The following is a 21,754-nucleotide window of genomic DNA, read 5'->3' as shown; positions in this document are numbered from 1 at the left end:
TAAAGTTTGAAAAGTGCGTGAGATCACACTGTTAAACAACATCTTTTTTTCTTTTTCCTTGATCGCATGAGCAGTTATTATTTATTCGCTGAGACCTTCATCTTAGTTATAGTCAGCTTTTTTTCCAGCTCTCCTCTCCGCAGAGAGGTTGCTTAGCATTCAGGATGTAAAATTAAGACTTTCTGTCAGTGTTTAGCTCTTTCGTTCCATATTTGGATCAAACGCGGTTGAAGGGGTGGACGTTTCCACGGGAGAGAGAGAGAAGGCGAGGCTTTCATTTCCATTGCAGATTCTGATCTTTCCTGAGCTTTACTTCTGTTACATAAAAATACATAGAGCTCATACTGTTTCATGCTCAGGCGAGTCCAGTGGTGCAACTAAGGACTTGTGAAAGTGGGAAAATTAAAAAACAATAAATCCCTAAAAGTCATATTATGATCTTAGACCAGACTGACATAGTGTCTTTGTAGTTTTCAATGAGTGAACTTTTTAGCTTTTTGGTGCAGAGCCTGATGGAAAGATTGATAGTACTCTAAAATCTACACATTAAATGTGTACATTGACCTTTGCTACTGAGGGGGTGGGGAGGTTGACAATATTTTGTTAGCCTTTTTCAGAAGAATCCTACCTTCTTCCTCCTTTTTCTGCATTAATGCGAAATTAAGTTGTTGGACCAAACAAAACGGAGAATCAGGCTTTAACATTTTCAGAAAACTGGATGCAATGGAAGCTATGTTTCTACAATAGAGAGGGGGGCATGGAGGGTGGAATCAATCACAACAGTTGGGTTGTAAATTAATGTAATCCTTAAGTGTTTTTAAACATCTTTTAAATGGCAGAAATACAAAAATGCTTATTTATAGAATACATTTGCGATTTAAGTAATTTTCTACAGAAAACTACACATTTTAAGCTTAACACAGTCAGCTGTGTTAAAAAAAATTCATGTTTAATTTAAAAAAAAATTCAGACAGAGGTAAGTTCAAATTTCGTGTTAGCTATTCTAACACCTGAATAAGTCGAAATTTCGAGATAGCCAATTTGAAATTTCGGGCTATTAAGTAAAAATTATGGGTTTAGGTAACTCCACATGTGGAGTTATTTATCATTTAAAAATTCAGTGGCACGAACAAAAAAAGCAGCAGTTTGCTCCCCTAGCTGTAACCCTTAACAACCTTGTCCTCGTGAGCTCTTTCCCTCTGCCCCTCTCCTGCGCTCTAGTCTAACTTGCGTGCGCGGCCTCGCGGGTGCGGGCACGTATCTTGGGGGCTCGGCCCCTACGCAACAGTATGAGAGCGCGCATGACTTAAAGCTGCTGTTGATGTGTCGCAGATTTTAAAAACTGAGAGAGGCAGGCAGCAGGAGTTAGGCGTGAAGGGGAAGAAGCGAAGGCAGAAAAACAAGCGAGCGGCCGCTGTGACACTGCGAGGGTTTTCCCCGCACATACTCGTCTTTAAATAGTATCTATTATTTTAATTTTTGCACTGCGACAAAAAAACAACAACAGAAAAGCCAACAAAAACAACAACTACAACCGAAAAAAGCAGAGATACCCAGTTCGCGTCCTGCTCCGGAGTCAGCAATCAGCGATGGAGCTGTCTTCAATTGGAGACCAAGTGTTTGCAGTGGAGTCGATAACAAATAAGAGAGTGAGGAAGGTAAGAATGAGCACGTAACTCACAAAAAACTTAATCGCCTGTGTTTGTTTTCCCTCTTAAAGGAGCGCTCTGCTCCTGTTGCCATGCACAAACAAAACCAGGCTACGCACTTTTATCGCTCCCAAATGCCTTCTCCAGCTTTTACGCTAAGACACAACGATCTGTTTTCATGCAACTGCGCCAAACTTTAACACTGTTTTAGCGCACGAGTCGCATCCTGTAACCTTCCTGTGCAACGGCTGGCTCTGCTGCTGCTGCAGCGTGTTCGTGTTTTGGAGGAGCCTACGCAGTTGTAGTGAAATGTGTGGAGGAAGAAGAAGAAGGGGGGTGTGTGACCTGAAAACAGCTCTGACGGCCAGTAGCTATGCGGGCAGCTGCGCACTTTATTTTCGGTTAGATGGTGAGCGCTGCGTAAATCCGTGGCTCACTCCTTCGTGATGGTGGCCCATTGATTATTATTTTATTTTTTTTTATTTTTTTTTTTTTGCAGTTGGGGTGGTGGGGGGATTTGGGGGTGATAATTTGTGCAGCACGAGCGCACTATAATGTAGAAACGCGCTCTCGCATAAGTTTAATAGAGCCTGTAAACAAACACGTTCTCCTCCTAAGAGCGCGCACTGTGCGCACGTCGGAGCTGCACGTGTTTTGTTTTGTTTTTTTCTCTCGTCTTCAGTGAGATAGACTGTGAGCATTGATTTTCGAGCTGATAATTTAAAAAGTAAAAAGAGAAATAATTTTTTTAAAAAGATAAAAATGCGCAGCACCGCGTTGTTTACATGCCCCCGCCTCCCCTCACCTTCACATGTGGCCCCACCTATATGTTCTAGAATGCGCACGAGAATCGTAGAAACCGGCACCTGCTGTAGCCACGTTCGGTCACGTCATCGCCAGCGAGAGACTAGCTGCAGCCACTCAGCATCGCTGTCATTGACGTCACCCCTCACAAAAACACCCCTTTAAAAAAAAAAAGAAGTAAAAATCCTCGTGACCCTCCCTCTGTCCCTCCCATCCACACTTTAAAGCGACCGCAGCTTGGTTCTGTATGCTCTGGAGCACGTGTCTGTGTGTGTGTGCTGCATCGTCTCTAAGTGTACACCGCCCCCACCCCCCACCCCTCTGTCTCTCCTCAGGGTACTGTGGAGTATCTATTGAAATGGCAGGGATGGCCCCAAAAGTGAGTAAGCTTTGAGTTATCATCTAGTGACCTCATCCCCCTCCTCCAGTGTATATTTATGAGCATTTTTAGAATGTGCTTCTTCATACCAGAGCACCATCTCTAGATAGACTGATAGCTTGTGTGTGTGTGTGTGTGTGCGCTGGCAGGTACAGTACCTGGGAACCAGAGGACAATATTTTGGACCCTCTCCTTGTTCTGGCCTACGAGGAGAAGTGAGTAATAACAGAAACTGTTGTGGTTTTCCTTTCGTTCTGTTAGTCACACTTTAATGTTTTTGCCTTGTTTCTGACCTCTCCCTCCCTCTCTCTGTCTGCTTCTCTTCCAGCCGGGAGAAGATAAGAACTCTGACCTATCGCAGGAAAGGTCTTAGACCGAGGAGGCCCATCCTGCGGGTAGCGACACTTACCTTTCCTCTTGTCTCACAAACCTTTGTTGTATCTTCCTTCATTAATCCTGACTGCTGGCCAGGCTTGTTTGTTTAAAGGCAGTTGCACATTTATCCAGGTGATGACTTTTGGTATTTGTGCACACACACAACAAACAAATAAAAAAGATATTAAAGGGGTATTCCATCAATTTAACATTAAGCTTACAAATTTTGGGGATGTAGGAATCCTGGGACTTTTTTCCTCTTAGTTACAAGTTAGCCTAAAGTTCCTCTGATGGGAGCGCCTCAGGTTCAGTGTCAAACCACAGACCTTACCATTAGCAGACAACAAACTCTGCCTTCTGCCGCCTGAACCGCCTGACCTGTAACCCTGCTGCTAATGCAACTTGATCTCAATAACCCCAATGACATCACCATGACATCAGTAAGATTATTTTTCAAGCTCTTTTCACCGGCTGAATGGTACTCAAATGTAAGTTTCATGTATAAAATTGCCAGAATGCCCCTTTGATTGAAAAATTTACTTCTCATAAACAGCTGGAAATATGAGGAAACAACAACAACAACAAAAAAACAACGCTGCATCATTGTGAACAATTCTTTTGTTGTTTTATCTTCACAGTGCATTATTGTCCAGATGTTTTAACAGCTTAAAACATCAGTTTTTTTACAGAGCGACCCATTAGCACTGATAATCAATCACTAAGAGACAAAACCCCAGCAGAGATCAAGGCGCAATGGCCTTTAAAACATGTGTTTCTAAAGCGAGGGGTGTGACCCCCGAATGGTCATTGCTGTCACTGTGTCATTATCACTTCAGCCGTTAAAGGTGCAATTTGTAAGAGTTGCTGTCAAGATCTCTTTCAATTTGTCCCACACATGGATATCAGAGCATCACAAATCAGCCAAGTCAAGCTCTTGATATCACCATGACGACGAGGACCAGAGAGGGTCCTTAGAAGAAAGTCATACATTAACACTTGGACAGAGTCACAGCCTGTCCGCACTGTGCAGTGCTGCTCCTTCTTTGGACCAACACAGTATGGATGCAACACTGACTCACTGCTGCCTCTTGTGGTAAATAGGTGGTATTAAAAAAAAAAAAAAACAAGCCGGGCATAGCTGGTTTGGAACTTGCATGTTGCACCTTTAAGCTCCATTTACTTGTTTTTGAAGTGAGTTTAGAACAGTTATGGTGTTTCGTGAGATGATGACTGTTGTCCAATACTTGTATCAAACTGCAGTAAATCTGTAAATATTCATCTTTAATCTGATTTTAATGGCAGATATTGGCACATTTATTTATTTATTTTTTTGATTAGTAGCCTAGCTCATTCTAGCTAAAACCATCCTATCAACCAATTTCTGCAGAATTAAGAAATTTAAAAAAAAAACCAAAGGTGTTAAACATGCTAAACGGCTAAAGTTTGCAGCTTGAATAGCGGTGTTTGCTGCAGAAGAAAATTGAATATCACAGCATTTTCTTCAGGACTGCATTTCCCATACATGTGCTGTCTGTCAAAAAGTAAATGCATCCTATGTTTCCACTGTAAGTAACTCAAATGGCAAAACTGTATTTGCTTCCTGCTTGTGTGCCGCACTCATGCAGCTTCTGACCTGCCACCATCTCTGCTCTTCCCCAGAATGTCTTTGCCATGGACCTCCGCAGCGCTCACAAGATGACGGAGAAGCCTCCGCCCCGCATTCGCCTCTCCCTCACCCGCTCCATGAGCACAGACGTGGACCACGTTGAGCGTGGCAGGATGTACCAGCGCCAGGTGAGGAGAAATGGCCGGCAGCGGGTGGCCAAAGGAGGGCGAGACAGCAAACGCATGCATCTGCAGAAGAAGGTGGAGCCCATGGAGGAGGACTGGGGCGTCACTAGTGAAGAAGAGAAGTCTGACAGCACCATGGGGGAGAGATGTGAAGGCAGTTTATATGGTTGGTTTGTCAAGCTGATAACAAAACGCAGTAGCCCCACTATGACCTTTGACCCTTAAAAATGAACAAAATGTGTCACCTTCATCTCTTTTCAGGCCTGTCAGAGTGCAGCTCACCTGCTCTGCTCGAGCAACATGACCTGGAGCTGGAGGTGGAGGAGAAGGTGGATGGTGACCTGATGCCGGTAAGCTCGCACACATGGATCGACGTCATGGCCGAGTGCGATTCGACACCGAAGCCAATGCTTGTGCGCAGCCAATCAAACGACAGCGCCTCTGCATCTGAGGCCACACCGGGCGATGCGGTTTCTGTGAGCGACAGGTCAGATTCGGACAGAGGAGAGGAGGGCTGGGAGTTGGTCCCGGAGAGAAGCAATGCAACCTCAGTGATAGTGAGCATTCGGGAGAGCAGAGGGACGGCAGGTGACGCTGCTACCGTCTGCTCCCTGGCTGAGGTGAGGAAGGAGGAAGCGAGAGGCAACGATCAGATCGTCGCCCCAGAGACTGCTTCCCCAACAGCAGACCAGCCGGAGACCGTCATCTTGACAAAAGTGACTATAAACTCTGTGACGGTGACATTTAAAGAAGCGAGGGTGGCCGAAGGCTTCTTTAGGGGCTACTGAACAAGGGTGACGAGTGGCGCCGAGAGCTCAGAATAACCATAATTAGACTTGCCACTCATTTTGTACATGTAAAACGGTCACGTATGTAAGATAACTCTACATGTTTACAAAGCTACATTCATTTCCCGCCGAGTTCGGTGAAGAAATTCTTGCCTTTGCATAAAAAGTGAGTGGTAATTTTATTATTGTGGCTCATTTTATTAGATGTGATAGGAAGCCTGAGGCCCTTTAAAAAAAAAAGTGCTCAAATTATCCATAACAATCCAGCAGACTAAATAGGTCTCTGGCTGGTTTCTTCCCCGGGGCCGCTGGGTTTACCGAGAGTGAGACACACGTGAGACAGCAGCCTGAAACGATGCAGTTCAGATAACTACTCAGATGCAGCTACTTTTCTCAGTGCTTTCCAGCAAGACATCGGTCTCACACTCAGATCGGTTCTCGGGGCCCGTTTTCAGTCGCTCCTCTTTCTTACAAATGATTTTGTAAAGATGTTTCTTTTGTCATTTAATTTTTTTTTTAGTATTTGCACAGAGCTAACCGCATGCCCTGTCAGTCTGTGCCACACATGCTCAAAGCCCTGTCCTGTGCTTTGTTGAAGAGGTTTATTTCTGTCACAAAAGAAAGAAAGGAAAAAAAAAAACAAAGACAGAGAATTAATGCCTGTCGCTTAGATGAAGTTTTGCGCTTCAAGGAGGATGGATGCACAAAAACAAGTACTCAACCGTGTTTGCCGTTTGTCTGTCCCTTAATTTTTCAAGTATGAAATGCTACCTGGTTCTATTTTTGTATTACCATTTGATAGTCCACTCTCTTCACTAGCCTTTGTGCATATCAAAAGAGGAGGTGTCATTTTACTCAGCTGCTGTGTAGGTAATGTGCAAATGAAAGCAAGTGTACATTAGGCCGGACCGTAGTGAGCTTTTATTTATTGCATGTCACACGTATAAGCTAAACTAACTTATGTCACTCGGTGTGTCCAAACAAGTCTCTCTCTCTCTGACAAACATGAAATGTCAAAGATGTCTTCTCTCTTAAAAAATGCATTTTTACTTTGACTGTATTTCCAATAAATGTGTACAACAGTAGCGGCCTCCTGGAGTGTGCTGATCTAGAGGGGGGTGGGTATAAAGATATGTTTCTGTGTTATCTTTCTGAAAGAGATGATGAAGCCAGTCATGAAACACAGATGTATCCAAATGTGTTTATTCATTTCTTGGGAAGGTTTTTTTTTTTTTTTTACAATGAACCTTCTTTGTTGTAGTTTAGTGCCTCGTGATGAGGGTTAGGGTTTGAAACAAGAAACTAACAACCAACTGACGAGCAGTTTCACGCTCTTGTGTCACGATAAATAAAGCAGAAAGAACTTGCATTTGGTAGCTGTTCACCGAAATTTGGAGAACAAGGCACAAAAAAATGTAAGTGAACCATTTGGTTTGGGGGTTTTTGGCCTTACACAGAGACCAAAAACCATTTGGTACATTCTTAAAAAGAGAATGAATGCAGCGCAAAGCAGCGTGAAAGACCAGACCTTGGGTAGATGTTAGACCACATCTAACCAAGTCAAGGACACTTGAGGAGGTGAGGTAGGTGTATCGTCAAAGTCTGCAACCAAAAGACGCCTTCATGAATGAGGGTTTACAACAAGGTGCAAACCGCTGGTTAAACTCAATAACAAGGTTAGATTAGACTGTGTCAGAGCCTGCACAGTTCTGGGAAATTCTTTTAAAAGATGAAACCTGGATTAACTTGTAGCAGAATGATGCGAAGAGAAACCGCTCATGAGCTGACCCGTTTTCACAGAAATGATCCCCGTGAGTGTCACCCACTCCAGACACCTTATCAAATGGTGATTAACCCTTGTGTTCATTTCTCAGGTACGCCAATGCTGTTCCTGGGTCAGTTTGACCTGGGGCCTATTTAGTTATCTAAAAGTGTCAGAAACTTTTAGAAAATTACGATACACATTATTTATCATTTTTCATGACATTGTTTTTTTTAATCTAGTCTCACAATAGGTGTCAACTTGTCTTTCTCTGGCAGTGCTTGTCTCTCAATTGTGTAATTGGATTACTCTGCAGAAAACATGTCGTTTCCAGGGCCATCGTGGCACAAAATATATGTCTCTGCATCCCACAGACTGACTGTTGATTCAACCTTTGACCAGTATGGGGACCGCCAAATATCCATACAAATGCATTTTATCCAGCTTCCAGGTCTCCCCCCAAAATGCACAGTCACTTTAGTCATTTTGAGCATGTCTGTCTGTCTGTTTTGAATTGGGCTCAAAAGCTGACGTGATGTCTATCAAATGCCATCCTAGTGGGCCCTGGTGCTGTCTTCATCATGTTTCATGCCGACAGTTTTGCCTGATGTGCATTTGAGGATGAAGATCACTATATTTTACCATTTTTTGATGTGATTGTCTTGCTTGCAGGGATATGATTGGCATTTTCCTGATTTGGAAATCATCAGAATCAGAATTGACTTCAAGATGGTCTTCATCTTCAGACACGTCCATCCTCCTCTGTGATCAAAGTTGAGTCCCAGAGCCTCCAGGGCTGTCAGCACTTTACCTCCGCTGCTCATTTTTGTAAAACTCTCACAGGCGAGTAAATCACATGTGGCTGCAGAGTGTCATGTTGTTAGGACTCCCTTACAGAGAACCTTTATATGCTTTGCTTCTGTATTGCTGCACATGAGCTGATAAAGGAGACGTGGAAATCACTAAAGTATGTCGCAGATCAGAGTGAAGTTAATGTGACTGATTGAACAGATATTCTTGGTGTTTGTCCTGTGTGCTCATAGCTGTACTTAGAGTAAAAGAGAGTCAGTGAAAATGTGAAAAGGAAAAAGGCAATTTTACACCAAAGTATAACCCACTCCATTTACTTGTTGTTTAAGGGTGTGAGAGCAAAGTTTAAATATAAAGAGAATTCAATTTGATGTGGGGTCAGTGAGAGGTTGTGGTAAAATTGCTTTCAGACAACAGGGGAAAAACAAGAATTAAAGTTGTGTCTAAAATCAGAATGAATCATTATTTATTACTGATGCTCATCAGGGAAACACAAAGACTTTAGACGCTACTGAAAAATGGTGATGAAATTTTCTGGAGAACTGATTTGTCACTGGGTGCTGACTTCATACCTGTTGATCTCTAATCTGAATCTCAACCTGCTCCGGAGCGGGCCTGGTTGATGTGACTGCTGATAGAAGCAGCCTGATGAAATGAAACAGGAGATTCTTGAATGGCCAGTTCAGTCACCTGATCTCATTCCAACAGAGCATGCCTTTCAGTTATCAAGTACAAAACTGAATGCAAGAAAGTCCTGCTTCATTCCACATAGTTCAGTTTCTAATGAGCACAGAGGAGACAGTAACCTGAACACGTATTGCCAAACTTCTCTTCATTTCTCTTCAGTCACTCACACACATCTATCAGAGTTATCTTGCCTCTTTAAAGACAAACAACACTGTATTCTTGATCCACTGGCTTGAAATGTGATGTTTTTTTATTTTGTTTTTTTTTTAAACCCTCCACTAGAGGGCATAATGCTCTCACGCAAAACATTCCTGTAAGTGACGCCATGAGATTCTAGTGAACAGTGTGATTCATGGGTCAGCGAGTCAGAGGTGTGCAGCACGGGAAATGGTGGAGCTGCTGAAATAACAGTGTTTAGCTGGAAGAGGGAAAAATCAGTGTCAATTCCCACGCTCATGGGGAGAAAAAAATAGCACAGGGCTTTCAATAACATCAAGCAGACATGGATGAGCACAGGGCATGCACTTTTATGGAGCATGGCTTTTACTAATGTATGTGAAGGGAATCCTTTCTGTTGTAATCAGAGGAAAGTTAGGCTATTATCCAACAGGGAGAATTACCAGACACCAAGAAGCTTGAAGCTTTGCAAATTTTGTTGAATGTGAGGGAAACTACAAAAAGGAAATGAAGCAGGAGCACACAATCAAAAGCTACTTTCTCTCTTTTTTGCTTGAATTACTGTTTCAGTTTCTCACAGGGGGTGGCTTATAAAGGGGTAAATTGCTTTGATTGTCATATAATAATAATAATAATAATAATACATTTTATTTATAGGCCCCCTTCAGACCCTCAAGGTCACCTTACAATAACACGAGAACAATAGCAGCAATAAAATATAATAAATATGGCAAAATAAAATTTAGACAAAAGGTAAAAAAAAACAAAAAAACCCCCACAACCCCCCCCCCCCCCCCCCCCCCCCAAAAAAAAAACAAACCCACAAGCATAAAAGTATAAAAGCTGAGCAGGGTAAAAATGGACTAAGACAGATCAGGTGTGTGCAATTCTAAATAGATGGGTTTTGAGACGTGATTTAAGAGTGGTGAGAGAGTGTGGTCCAGAGATCTGGTGGAAGTTGTTGGGATTCAGAGATTCTTTTATTGCTACCATATAACCTGCCTTATGATAAATGCATTAAGAACATGTTTTACAGCATTATTTTATCAGTAATATTTCTTACAGGGTTCATATTGCATTGAATATGTTTGTCATCACATTCATTCTATTCACAGGTTTAGTTCATTTTATACACATTGCATATCTGTGCTGATTTGGAGTTGATGTTCTATCCAAGAGGGTTTTAAGCTTCACTGGTGAGAGTGTCCAGGTGATACATGTTGAGGGAAGATGAGAACATAGCAGGTTAATTGCATGCATGCTTACAATACACATAAATCTAGCAACAGGCCTGAGCGAAGGCCCAAGTGTCTTCTGCTTTTCTTTGAGACCTGCTGCAATTCAGTGTACATAGTGATTGATGATGAAGGTCAATAATTAGCCCTTAGAGACCCTGAAGCTTGAAGTTTATTACCTTAAAAGGCAGGTGTTATAGAAAAGAGAAGTTATATGTCTGTTTATAGTTATTAGAGATGTACAAGATGTACCCTTGTCTGTAAACAATGACTGTACACAATGTATTTTTGACCTGTGTTGACGTACGTGGAGGCATGATCCTCACTGCTATAAAACCTGCATCCATTGTATTTTTGTCAGAAGAAGACAGATGCTGATGTTTCTTCTCTGGTGTTAATAAACTCATCATTTGATTGCACTTTTCTGGGGCCTCCGTCGTTTGTTGTTCTGGTCTCCAATTGATTGATCTCGCACGATAAAGTGCACTCCAAAGTCTCGGGGCAGAACAACTAAAGGCTCTGAGTCCCATGGTAGTCAGGCGAGCAGGTGGAACAGACAGAAGGGAAGCTGAAGAAGAGCGGAGTGTACGATGGGGTGAGTATGTATGGAGAAAATGGGTGACACCAGTACAGCAAACAAACATATATGGTTCAAAGAAGGTATGCCCACCTATGGATACATCCAAAGCTGTTGCCAGACAGCTCCATTCATGGCATCTGTCAGTTTCTTGATCTGCTGACGATCAACCTTTTATGCAGCATCGGCGGCCTCCCAGACACTGTTCAGAGAGGTGTGCTGTTTTCCTTCACAGTGACTCTCCCGCAGGCTCTCGGTGGGATTTAGGTGTGGTTTGGGACTGAATCCATGTGTCATTATTCTTTCATCTTTAAGGCCTGCGATGGAGCATTAGCCAGTATAAAATTCACAGTCTTCTTGAAAGATGCAGACTTTCTCATCTTTAATAACACCAGCCCACACCAGTACCCCACCTCCACCTTGGAGTCTGATTTGAAGTGGAAGAGCCACCGTCCATATCCTCTGTCAAGAGTCACTCTCATCTCATCGGTCCATAAATTTGTCCTTGGATATTTCTTGGCCCAGTCTTGACTTTTCAGTCGGATATGCAGCTTCCGTGTCTCCGAGCACTGAACGCCTTTTACCATCTGGGCACTGCAGGTAGGCTGCAGTACTGGATTATGACAGCGCTGGAGGATAACGGCTTCCTGGCAGCTTCACATTTGATTCCTCTCCAATTTTTGGCAATTCATTCGCATCTTTTCTTTTCACAACATGTTTTTTGTGAACTTTTTGACTACTTCCAACAAAATGCTTGATGGTTCTGTGATCATGGCACATGCTGCACTCCTCTCACTCCTCTGAAAGACGTTTTACGTTTTTAATTTTGCTTGTCAGAGTCAGTCAAATCTCTTTTTTTGGCCTATTTTGCCCAAAGAAAAGACACTGCCAATAATTTATCTTCTATCTTGATATGGGGTGTTGATCTCCTTAGGCCGCATTCTCCCTCATTACACAAACGCACATCCCCTGACATCCCTGAATCCAATATCCATTCTAGTGTATACAGCCTGGAGTTGGAAATTATGCATAAGATAGACAATATGGTCAAAATACTCAGAGGTGACTGTTCTGTACTGGAGGATTTAGAAGTTATCATTTCTAAATTGGACTTACTGAAGAGTAAGTGCTGCAGATTTCTACTTTCCAGATTTAAGAGGTTACACTTTGCAACAAAGGGGTGAAGAACATGCTGAACATAAAAAACTGAGTATTTACTTAGTTCTTGAATATTATTAGATCTGTCTCCCCTCACAAACCTTAAGTACAACTTAATTAATAGGGAATTTGTGTGAAACATGGAGGAATCAGCAATGCACAGATGCAGAAATAATGAAGGAGTAATGGAGAAATTGGGGGATTAGGTCTACTTACTGATAACCATTAAGTAATTGTTTATGTTTAATTAATGATACACTCATATAAGCTCTCTGGGCTGGTTGTTAATTAGTTCTGATGTACCGCTCAATAACCATCAGGGTGTTCCTGGCTTGTTCTTTGAATTTTGTGTCCTTTATTGTAAGCTATCTTCTGTGCATCGCAGCCGGGAGCCTTCAGCATGAAGCAGGTTCAGCGTTTAGCAAGCGTCACATTTCTTGACCTTGTTCTTGGCAATGACAAAGTGTTCAGGGTTAGATGTTACAAACAAAGAACTGAACTGTAATGCCATAAATGGGTGCTTTTTGTAACTCCACACACTCACAGAAATATCCAGGGAGATTTGGACATAGACAAATACTGTTGTTTCTGTGATGTAGCGAAGAACAAAGTAAGCATTACATTAAGTTTAAGTAAGACTTCACTGGCAAATAAATCAAATGTATACAAAGTGCTCTGTGTTTGCAGCCTCAGCCCTTCTTCTTCATCGTTTCTGCCGCTGGATATCAGCTTCTTGGCCAAATCCTGATTGATGGTGATCACAGTTTGCTGGCTTCTCCTTGTCCACCTGCTTTTAAAGGATTGACCACTAATCCTCAGTTGGATTAAGATCTGGGGAGTTTCCTGGCCACGGATCCAAAATGTGAATTTGATGATCTCCAGGCCATTTAGTTATCACTTTTGCCTCGTGATATCACGTTGGAAAATGTGCAGATTGCCCCCAGATTGAGGATCGAGGGCAAGCAGAAGCCTGTAAACTGTGATCAGCTTCATCATTGATCATGCATTTAATGTCATAAGACTGGATTAATGGGAAGTCTGGGGCAGCTAAGTGATTCTAAGCTTTAAAAACTCTATCCCTGAGAGATCACTTCGGAATGGTTGTGGTTTGGATGTGAGCGCCTGATGTGGAGCTGTTCTGTAGCATATCTCATCCGTCAACACCAACACTGGTATTGGCATCAGATCGATACTTTGTTTCTATCCTCTAAGTTAAGTATTTAGCCCACTGAACTGAGTTATATGCATTTTTCCTTATTTGGAAATGAAAAATATAACCCAAACATGTGAAAAATGTCTGAATCTTTTTGTGTCAACTGTCATGTCAATTTTTTAAATAGTCTTTAACACATTTAAACTACAGAAGTTGACCCAAAGTGCTTTAGAGACGGGAACATTTACATTCCAGGTCTCTGAAAGCCCAGTTTCAAAATGCATGAAATGCTGAAAGATGTGTTCTTTATATCAAGTAATTATTGTGAAAAGTAAAAATAAGTGATTTCGTAATCCTTGACGCAGTGCTTAGAATGTGCAACTTATAATTCATCTGATTAATCATGACACACTGGTTCCTTATACAGGCTGCCTTTATAGGTTAGAAGCATCGTTATCGGCAATACTGGCCGTGTTCATTTAATATCGGATCGATATTGCACAGCACTAACAAACAGCCACACACAGGACGCACCGCTATTGGTAATTTTCATTTTATTATAAAAACAGTATTTGAGTCCACAGTTTGTTTCCTTTGTACAGTAAAAAATATTAAATTAAACTCCCAAAGTTCTTAGCAGAAAGATAAAGAGGATGGAGTTCATGGGGAGGAAGCTCACCCCAACTCCCTCTCGAAGAAGAGGCGGGGGGGATTTAAAGTCCAAGGGAAGCAGCAAAGGGGACGAGGCAGAAGGAGACGGAAACCAGCTGCTCACATCACCTTCTTTTGCCTCAGTTCTGTGCAACACAGTTCATTTGGATCGTTATCCTCTGTTTACTTCAAAACAGCAGAATCCTAAAAACACTAAAACCCCACCCCACTCTTTTTGTTTTTCATATCCCAGCCCATGTACTCAAAATGTTACAGGCACACAGGTATGCGCCCCCCCTCCCCAAGCCTCCACTGCTCCATTTTAAGCGTCTTTAAAAAGGAAGGAGTGCACACACATTCGAGGGAGAGGGCTTTGCATGTTTGTGAGGCGGGGGGAGAAGAGTGTCTTCCAGCATGACTGATGTCCCAGAAAAACAAAAAGCTGTCCGGGAACGTCGGAAACACATCCGTTCAACACGTCAGACTCTGAGCAGACCCTCAACCTCTGCGAGAAAACACTGACATTTTCCCCAACTGGACAGAGTCGACTACAGACGTCTAAATCTTAACAGTCAATAACAAAAATATATTTCTATAGGAATAGTAGCAGTCCCAAGGTACATAACCCCACCCCCTCCCAAAATAAAAGAAATAAATAAAGCAAACCCAAACATTAAAAAATTAAAAAGGGAAGATATGCATCATGTTTGGATCTACATTAACAATTATCCACATCACTCTGAAACAGAAAGAGTTTGATGAAAGCGAAACAAAATGTATATATATTTATTTTTTAAAAATTTATATGCATGAAGTAATTTCCTCTTTAATCCTCAACCACTTTTAAAATCTTAAAAACCATTTCTGAAAAAACAACGACAAAAAAAAGGCAAGTACTTGTATTTATCCCCCAAAAATATCACCTTTCGTGTACTCTGTAACAGGTGGCAGGATGGAGGTGGGTGGGGGTGCTAGAGAAGCCGTCTCCCTCTTTGTCCACAATTGGCAAAAAATATATATATATATTAACAGCAATAACTTACAATTCATTTATTCTAATTCATTTAACAACTGCTTGATTTATTGTTCATCTCCCATAGGAAGTTCAGTTCAATGCATCTTTATTGAAAACATTTTAAATAACATTTAATAATAGTATTAAAAAAAAAGAAAGAAAAAAAAAGAAAGGGAAGGCTGAATAATAACAGTAATACTGTCCTGGGCGAGTGCAGTTTGTGCGAAGGATCACAGAAAACTTAAGCTCAGCTTGACACTTTGAGGAGAAGTCCTACATGATGTTTAAAGGGTTGTGATTCATGTTCTGGCTGAGCGGGTCCTGGCTGTTGCCCCCCGGCCCGTGCAGACCGGCCATGCCACTCAGCTGGGACAGCATGGCACTCTGGTCTGAGCCAAATTGCTCCATAGTGTTCTGCTGCTGCTGCTGAGTCGTTGGCTGCTGCTGTTGCTGTGAGGGAACTACCATTCCCGGGTGGTGCTGGTTCAGATGGCTTGAGTGTGGTGAACCTGTCTGCAACTGGGGGGAGATGTGGTGCGGGGAAGGCTGAGGCTGCATGCGTGGGGACGGGCTGGAGTGCGGCGGCTGGGACTGGGGTCTGGGTGATGGCTGTGGGGACCGCACCTGGTTAGCCAAGGATGTGGGCAGAGGCTGGCCCTGCAGGTGTGGATGTGGAGATTGGGCGATCTGCTGCGGCTGCTGAGGGCTCATGGGGTTACTGTGCTGGGCTGGTGACCCCCCGGGGCCCAGATGTCGCTGCTGGAGCAACCTCTGGTGGAGCACTTGTAGGGCTTGAGAAGGTTGGGGTCCACTTTGGGCAGATTGAGGGACCTGAGGTGGCTGCTGAGGGCCTCCTACACCCTCTCCACCTGGACCTGCATCACCCCCTGGCAGGCCAGCCATGGTATGTTGCTGCTGCTGTTGCATCTGGAGGTGATGCTGTTGTTGAAGCCTCTGCTGGAGTGCAGCTGTGGCCTGCTGCTGGGCCACGGAGCCTGGGTAGCCTTGCCCCTGCTGGCCCGGTGGACCACCTGGCTGCTGAGGACCAAGAGGCAGACCTCCAGGAGGACCCTGTCCCACAGTGGGAGGCTGCATCCCCGGCTGTCCCATGAATCCCTGGCCCTGTGGTGGCTGTGGTTGCTGAAACTGACCATGATTTATGCCCATCTGCTGCTGCTGCTGCTGCTGCTGCTGCTGAAGATGGCGTCTCATGAACAACTCTCTAAGCTGAGGATTGCTGAGGTTTCCCATTTGTGGCCCCTGGCCCTGGATTCCTCTCCCCACTCCCTGCTGCTGCTGCTGCTGCAGAGCTGCAACCTGCTGCTGCTGTAAACCACTGAGCATTGGCCTCTGCTGCTGCTGCTGCTGCAGCTGCTGTACTTGCTGCAGCTGAGCCATAGTGGCAATGTTCACATTGGCCCCTCCCTGACCCCCCATGTGAATGCCTGACTGACTAACACCAGCAGCATTCAGGTTCATCTGTGATGCCCCACCTCCAATGACATTTCCAACAGGCCCCCCTGTGGGACCAGGTCCTCCCGGCACACCGCCTGGTCCACCAGGGCCCCCCTGTCCCCCCTTATACTTTGATGCCCTCTGTTTGATAAAAGCAGCCATCAGCTGTGGATTTGACCGCAAGATGTTGAGGACTTGCTGTTGCTGAGGTGGAGAGCTAGGTGAGCGGAGCATCCGTAACAGCTCCTGGAGGGCTGCTTGGGGGAAGTTTCCACCAGCAGCGCTAACCCCCGGGACACCGGTGGCTCCGGGTACACCTCCCCCTGTGACCCCGCCTCCAGTGCCTTGCTGCTGCTGCACCATATTCATCAAGGCAGCATGGCCCTGAGCCTGTTGGTGCTGCTGCTGAGCGGCCATCATGCCAGTGTGGCCCATTTGGTTCATCATAGCTTGCCTCTGGTGGGGCGGTATCCCCTGGGCTGTCCACTGTGTTTGCTGCTGTTGTGGGTTCTGAAGTGGAGCTCCCATCCTCTGCTGCTGGAGCTGTACCTGAGGGGGCAGCTGGCCCTGTGAGATGTTACCTTGCTGAGAGGGCTGCTGCATGGGCCCGCTGGTGCCGACCATCATCCCCGTAGGAGCACCTTGCTGCTGATCCATGTGGGCCCGAGCAGCTGTCACTGCCACTTGGGTCTGCGGTGGCATGCTCTGGGGTCCTACCATGCCTACAGACCCTGGGTGTCCCATGCCCATCTGCTGACCTTGACCTTGTTGATGTTGAGAGTGAGAAGGCATCAACTTTCCAGCTGCCTGGGCTGCCTGTCTCTGTAGTGCCATCTTCCTTTGAGCGTCAGCCACCTGCTGAATCTTCATAGCGATTTCTACAGCTGCCGGTGGAGGGCCAGAAGGTTGCTGCTGTGGAAGGGAGGGCTGACTCGGCGGCTGGTTAGGAGGTTGCTGGCTCCCAATGTTTCCAGCCATGACAGCGCCACCAGGCTGCTGCTGTTGTTGGGGAGGCGTGGCAGAGCCAAGGACTGGTTTACCTTGGGACTGGTGGACCGGTGAGGAGCCTGGAGGTCTGCTGGAATATTGAGGCAAACTGTTGTGGTGCTGCTGGAGCTGCTGAGGGTTGGTCACTGCTCCACTCGGCTGCTGCTGTTGCTGGACCTGAGGAAGCATCTGCTGCTGCTGATGTTGTGGAGAGTTCATTATCCCACCACCACCTCCTCCCCCTCCTCCTCCTGGAATTTGCTGGAACTGATGATGAAGGGCAAGCTGGGGAGGCATCCCTCCTGGCTGCTGCTGCACTCCAGGACCAGGACCCATTCCCTGCTGCGGGACTGGAGGCATTGACTGAGTTGGGGTTTGAGGAGTTGGGGGTTGCGTTCCACCAGATGTTGGGGTACTAGGCGCTGTGGTAACGTTGTTTCCTGGTGATGGAAGTCCAACCGCAGATCCGCCCGGTGGCCCTCCAGCCGGCTGGGTCACCCGCTGCATGGTGGCCATCCTCCTCCTCAGCATCTGGGCCTGCTGCAGTCTGTGCTGCAGCTGCTGCTGCCGGAGTTTGTGCTTGATGTTCAGACAGAACGGGACAGGACATTTGTTCTCCTGGCAGTGTTTGGCGTGGTAGCAGCACAGAGCAATGAGCTGCTTGCAGATAGGACAGCCGCCATTCGTCTTGCGCTTGCAGCCCTTTGTGTGCTGCACAACTCGCTTCATCTTCTGACAGGACGGCAGGGAGCAGTTGGCATTGCGACACTGGCAAGCGTGGACCAGCGATTGGATGCAGCGCTGGATGCTGAGGCGACGAGAGTCACCGGGGCTTTGAGTAGCTGCCGCTGCCTGGTTGCTGCTGTCATCATCCAGGCCAAGCCCCAGTTTTTCCATCTTGTGCTCATGACCCTTAGTGTTGTAGCAGGTGATGCACAAGTCGTAGTCCTGGAAAATTAGGCACAAATTAATAGTTTAATAACACAAAATTGATAGATTAACTAACATATGCTACTGTGAAATTAAAAATTGTGCTTAAAAAAAAAAAATCATTTGCATCTTACAATATTTTGCATAAACATAAAGTACAGTTTAAATGTTTCTCACCTCGCAGACAGTGCAGTGGAAGCGAGTCTCCACGTGGTGTTTACACTCGTTGCAGGTATAGACGAAGCGATCCTGGCTCTGGTTGTGGAGCTCCACCAACATACACATGGAGCTCCACTTGGACCTCCTGAGAGAGCTGAACTCCAAGTGCTTGTCTCTGGCCAGAGTTAGAAAGGCATCACGGCCGTCCATCAGATCGCAGGCCATCAGGGGATCTGGGTCGGTGATGGGGGGCAGTGAGTTGGCGGTGGGACCAGCAATGAGGCGGATGACGAAGAAGACCTGCGAATTAAAACAGGGAAAATATTTAACTTAATATTTAACCAACCTTTAACAAGATCTGATTTAGTATTTTCATTCAGGAAGATAAAACTGAGGGAAATGTGTCTTTTTCCCCCCTGCAGATCAGTGAGTCAGTGTGTTTTGTTTTGTTTTTTTCAAATAAAATGTTACCATCATTCCACTAAACAATTTGTCTCTTTTAGTTTTGTTCTTTTGAGCCATTTGAGGATCATTAGAAGCATGGCTGCTTTAAATGACAAGTAGGTGCCACTCAGACCACTAGATTCCTGCTAGGTGTCACAGAACCGGACCTCTGAACTGGAGGAGACTTAAATGAAGCTGCTTGCTGAGTGGCTCCTTCAAAAGAATTTATTTCAGTGCGTGAAATTAAAGGATTTTATTAGTCTGTTGCATACAATGTATGGGCGCAACTTGCTTTTTAGTGTCAGCTGATAACTTCACTTCCCCCTTTTGTCCAGCTGTAGTCACTTCTGGTGCCAAAAACACAGCTGACGACAGGTCATGATGGTATGGATGAAGCTTCAAAAACGGGAGCTCACAAACCAGCAGTGGCATAATAGTGGCTGTGTCCATCTTTTATATCCAGGCCATGAAACGAGGTGACTTTCTTGTTAATGGTTGTGTTGCCAAAAAGCATCTTTGAGGTCGCACTAAACAGACGGACTGTATTTTAATGCAGCCGTATAAAGTAAGTAATATCAGAAGTGCTTCCCAAAGCAGGTGCAGAGGGCCATCAGTTTGACGGCTGATAGTGGTACAAATATGCTGCAGTGTCATGTAAGAGAGTAAGCAGCGGCAGCTACGTCTAAATTAGACTTGCATACCTCTTTATGTTTCTCCATTGTGGCGTAAAGTTTCTGGGAAAGGTCGTTGGAAACGTTGGGCATCCCTGGTTTTTTCTTATTGGCTCGGCTCAAGCTGCTCTTGTTCTTGCTCGTCTTTTTATTGTTCTTCTTTTTGGCATTCTTGCTGTCTCCTTTTGTGGCCTGTGAATGTTTAAATGTCAATTAAGCAAGAGGACACCACCAGTATATATTGTGACAAAAATGAGCCTTAAACTGACGATTCCCTTGTTGAGGACCTTGTTCCACTCACATCTGTGCTCTCATTAGAGGTACTGTTCTCCTCCCTCTTCCTCTCCTCCTCCTCCTGTTCCAGTTCCTTGATGCTCTCCTCCAGGACGTTAGGCCAGAAGTCGCCCTCAAAGTATGGCAGCTCCTTGGCACTGGTCAGCCGGTCTTCTGTTGCCTGCTTGAAAATGTCCTAAAGGGATGACGAGGACGAAACAAGGTAATGCTGTTAATGTTAGAGGTTTTAGAGGGTCACACAAAGCATGCAAGGAAACTATTTTAAAGACAGTCCAGGGCGATGGAAACTGTAAGAAGCCACATGAAACTACCAGAGTACCTACAAGAACAGCTTGTAAATGGACTCGTTTGCTCAAAGAATCGAGGACAACCAGACGCAGAGCATGAGAATTAGGGCTAAACTGTCTCACCTTGTAATCATGGACTACGCGCTCAGACACAGCCTTGTCTAGCATCTTCTTGTACCATTCCTGCAAGCGTTTAGGCTTGGGGATCTTCTGGTCCGGTGGGTGACAGTGGAAGATGTAGTCATCCCCTTCACTAGGAGGACAGGCCCAGATATGCCCTGTTGTAAACCTGAGACAGGGAGACAAGGAGCCTTTTATATAAAACTGAGCTTTTCATGCAACTAAAAGCATTCTGAAACAGCAAATGTAACACAAAGAAAACTCTAAGCTCCTGTCTTACCCTAGCCTTTTGACATACTCCAGGTAGCCCAGCAGGATCTCGTGATAGACTGCAGTCCTGAGGTGTCGAGGTTTGAAGAAGTGCACGCTGTCCAGGTAGGAAATGTACACTCGCCTCTGATTGGGAGGAGGGCAATCTGAGCCATACTCTTGAACGTGCATGCCGAAAAAGCACACGTCCGCTCCGTCAACGTCCTCGAATGCAAACAGGGCTTTCATCCTGTATGGGAAAGAGTCGGCCATCTCTCCGTTGTCCACAAACCTGACGGGGAACAAAATAAATAGGTGAAGAAAACTGGCGTGAAACATCAGCAAATGAAGAAACTTGACTGTGGGACATGTGAACACAGACTACAGCCACGCAGCGCTTTTACAGAGTGAGCTAAAATCTGGTTAGGACAAAATTGTCAAAGCCAAAGTGGTTGGATGTTAAATGAGATGCAAGTAATCACTGAAATTAGGCCCGCTCAATTAATCGAATTTTAATCTAGATTACGATCTGGGTTTTCAACGATCATTAAAAATGACTGAGCCGATTATTAGCACCTCCCTCGTGCTTTACTCTCGCGCTGCTCCGTGTGGCAAATCGAGCGCACCTCTCTGCGTTTCGAACACGCGTCACAACAATTAAGAGGACCCGAGGGAAGCTCGGAAAGCTAAGCAGAAGTTATTTGGAGAGGAGAGGATAATGGCTGCTGAAGAAAGAATGCCGTTGGTTGAAAAGAGAGGTAAAACGACTTAAGTGGTGTGGAGACATTATGGGTTCGCAGAGTCAGACGTGGATCAAGTAGACATTGTGTGGAAACTTTGCTACGGTGTCGTAGCTGCACCACAGAGCAACACTACAAATTTATTCAATCATTTGAAGACCGCTCACAAAGTGACATACGATCAAACAATGAAGGAACATAGAGAAAAACTCTTGACAACACCTGCTTCATCCTCACAGACCTCCATTCACGCTACCCTGTACAACGCGACTAAATATCCCACCAGCTCCCAGAGACACAAGGAGATAACAAACGCGGTAACGTTTTTCCTCGCCAAAGACCACTGCTCAATTAACACAGTGAACAACCAGTATTATGCAGTATTTTGAAGTTCACTAACCATAGAT

At 44.9% G+C, this 21,754-nt stretch overlaps 2 protein-coding genes across 5 annotated transcripts in view; one reads left to right on the top strand and one right to left on the bottom strand.

Moving 5' to 3' along the window:
* Positions 1-1,299: 1,299 nt before the first annotated feature.
* Positions 1,300-6,871, top strand: cbx7a (chromobox homolog 7a). The gene is made up of 6 exons (XM_003443212.5): positions 1,300-1,658; positions 2,789-2,832; positions 2,982-3,047; positions 3,161-3,227; positions 4,867-5,164; positions 5,260-6,871. The coding sequence occupies exons 1-6, from the start codon at positions 1,590-1,592 to the stop codon at positions 5,784-5,786; spliced, it is 1,071 nt and encodes a 356-aa protein (XP_003443260.2). The 5' UTR covers positions 1,300-1,589; the 3' UTR covers positions 5,787-6,871.
* Positions 6,872-13,882: 7,011 nt separating this feature from the next.
* Positions 13,883-21,754, bottom strand: part of ep300b (EP300 lysine acetyltransferase b) — a 36,423-nt gene continuing 28,551 nt past the window's right edge. For all 4 annotated transcript variants that reach the window (XM_005468383.4, XM_005468384.4, XM_005468385.4 and 1 more), the window contains exons 25-30: positions 20,639-20,899; positions 20,362-20,527; positions 19,959-20,126; positions 19,688-19,849; positions 18,561-18,842; positions 13,883-18,401 (exon numbers count right to left, since the gene is read on the bottom strand). In XM_005468383.4, the coding sequence (XP_005468440.1) occupies positions 15,285-18,401; positions 18,561-18,842; positions 19,688-19,849; positions 19,959-20,126; positions 20,362-20,527; positions 20,639-20,899 (4,156 nt within the window). In that variant the 3' untranslated portion in view covers positions 13,883-15,284. The remainder of the gene's footprint in view (positions 18,402-18,560; positions 18,843-19,687; positions 19,850-19,958; positions 20,127-20,361; positions 20,528-20,638; positions 20,900-21,754) is intronic.

This window comes from Oreochromis niloticus, linkage group LG4 (genome assembly GCF_001858045.2).
Source record: "Oreochromis niloticus isolate F11D_XX linkage group LG4, O_niloticus_UMD_NMBU, whole genome shotgun sequence".
Lineage (NCBI taxonomy): Eukaryota > Metazoa > Chordata > Actinopteri > Cichliformes > Cichlidae > Oreochromis > Oreochromis niloticus.
This window is presented reverse-complemented; position numbering and strand designations above follow the sequence as displayed.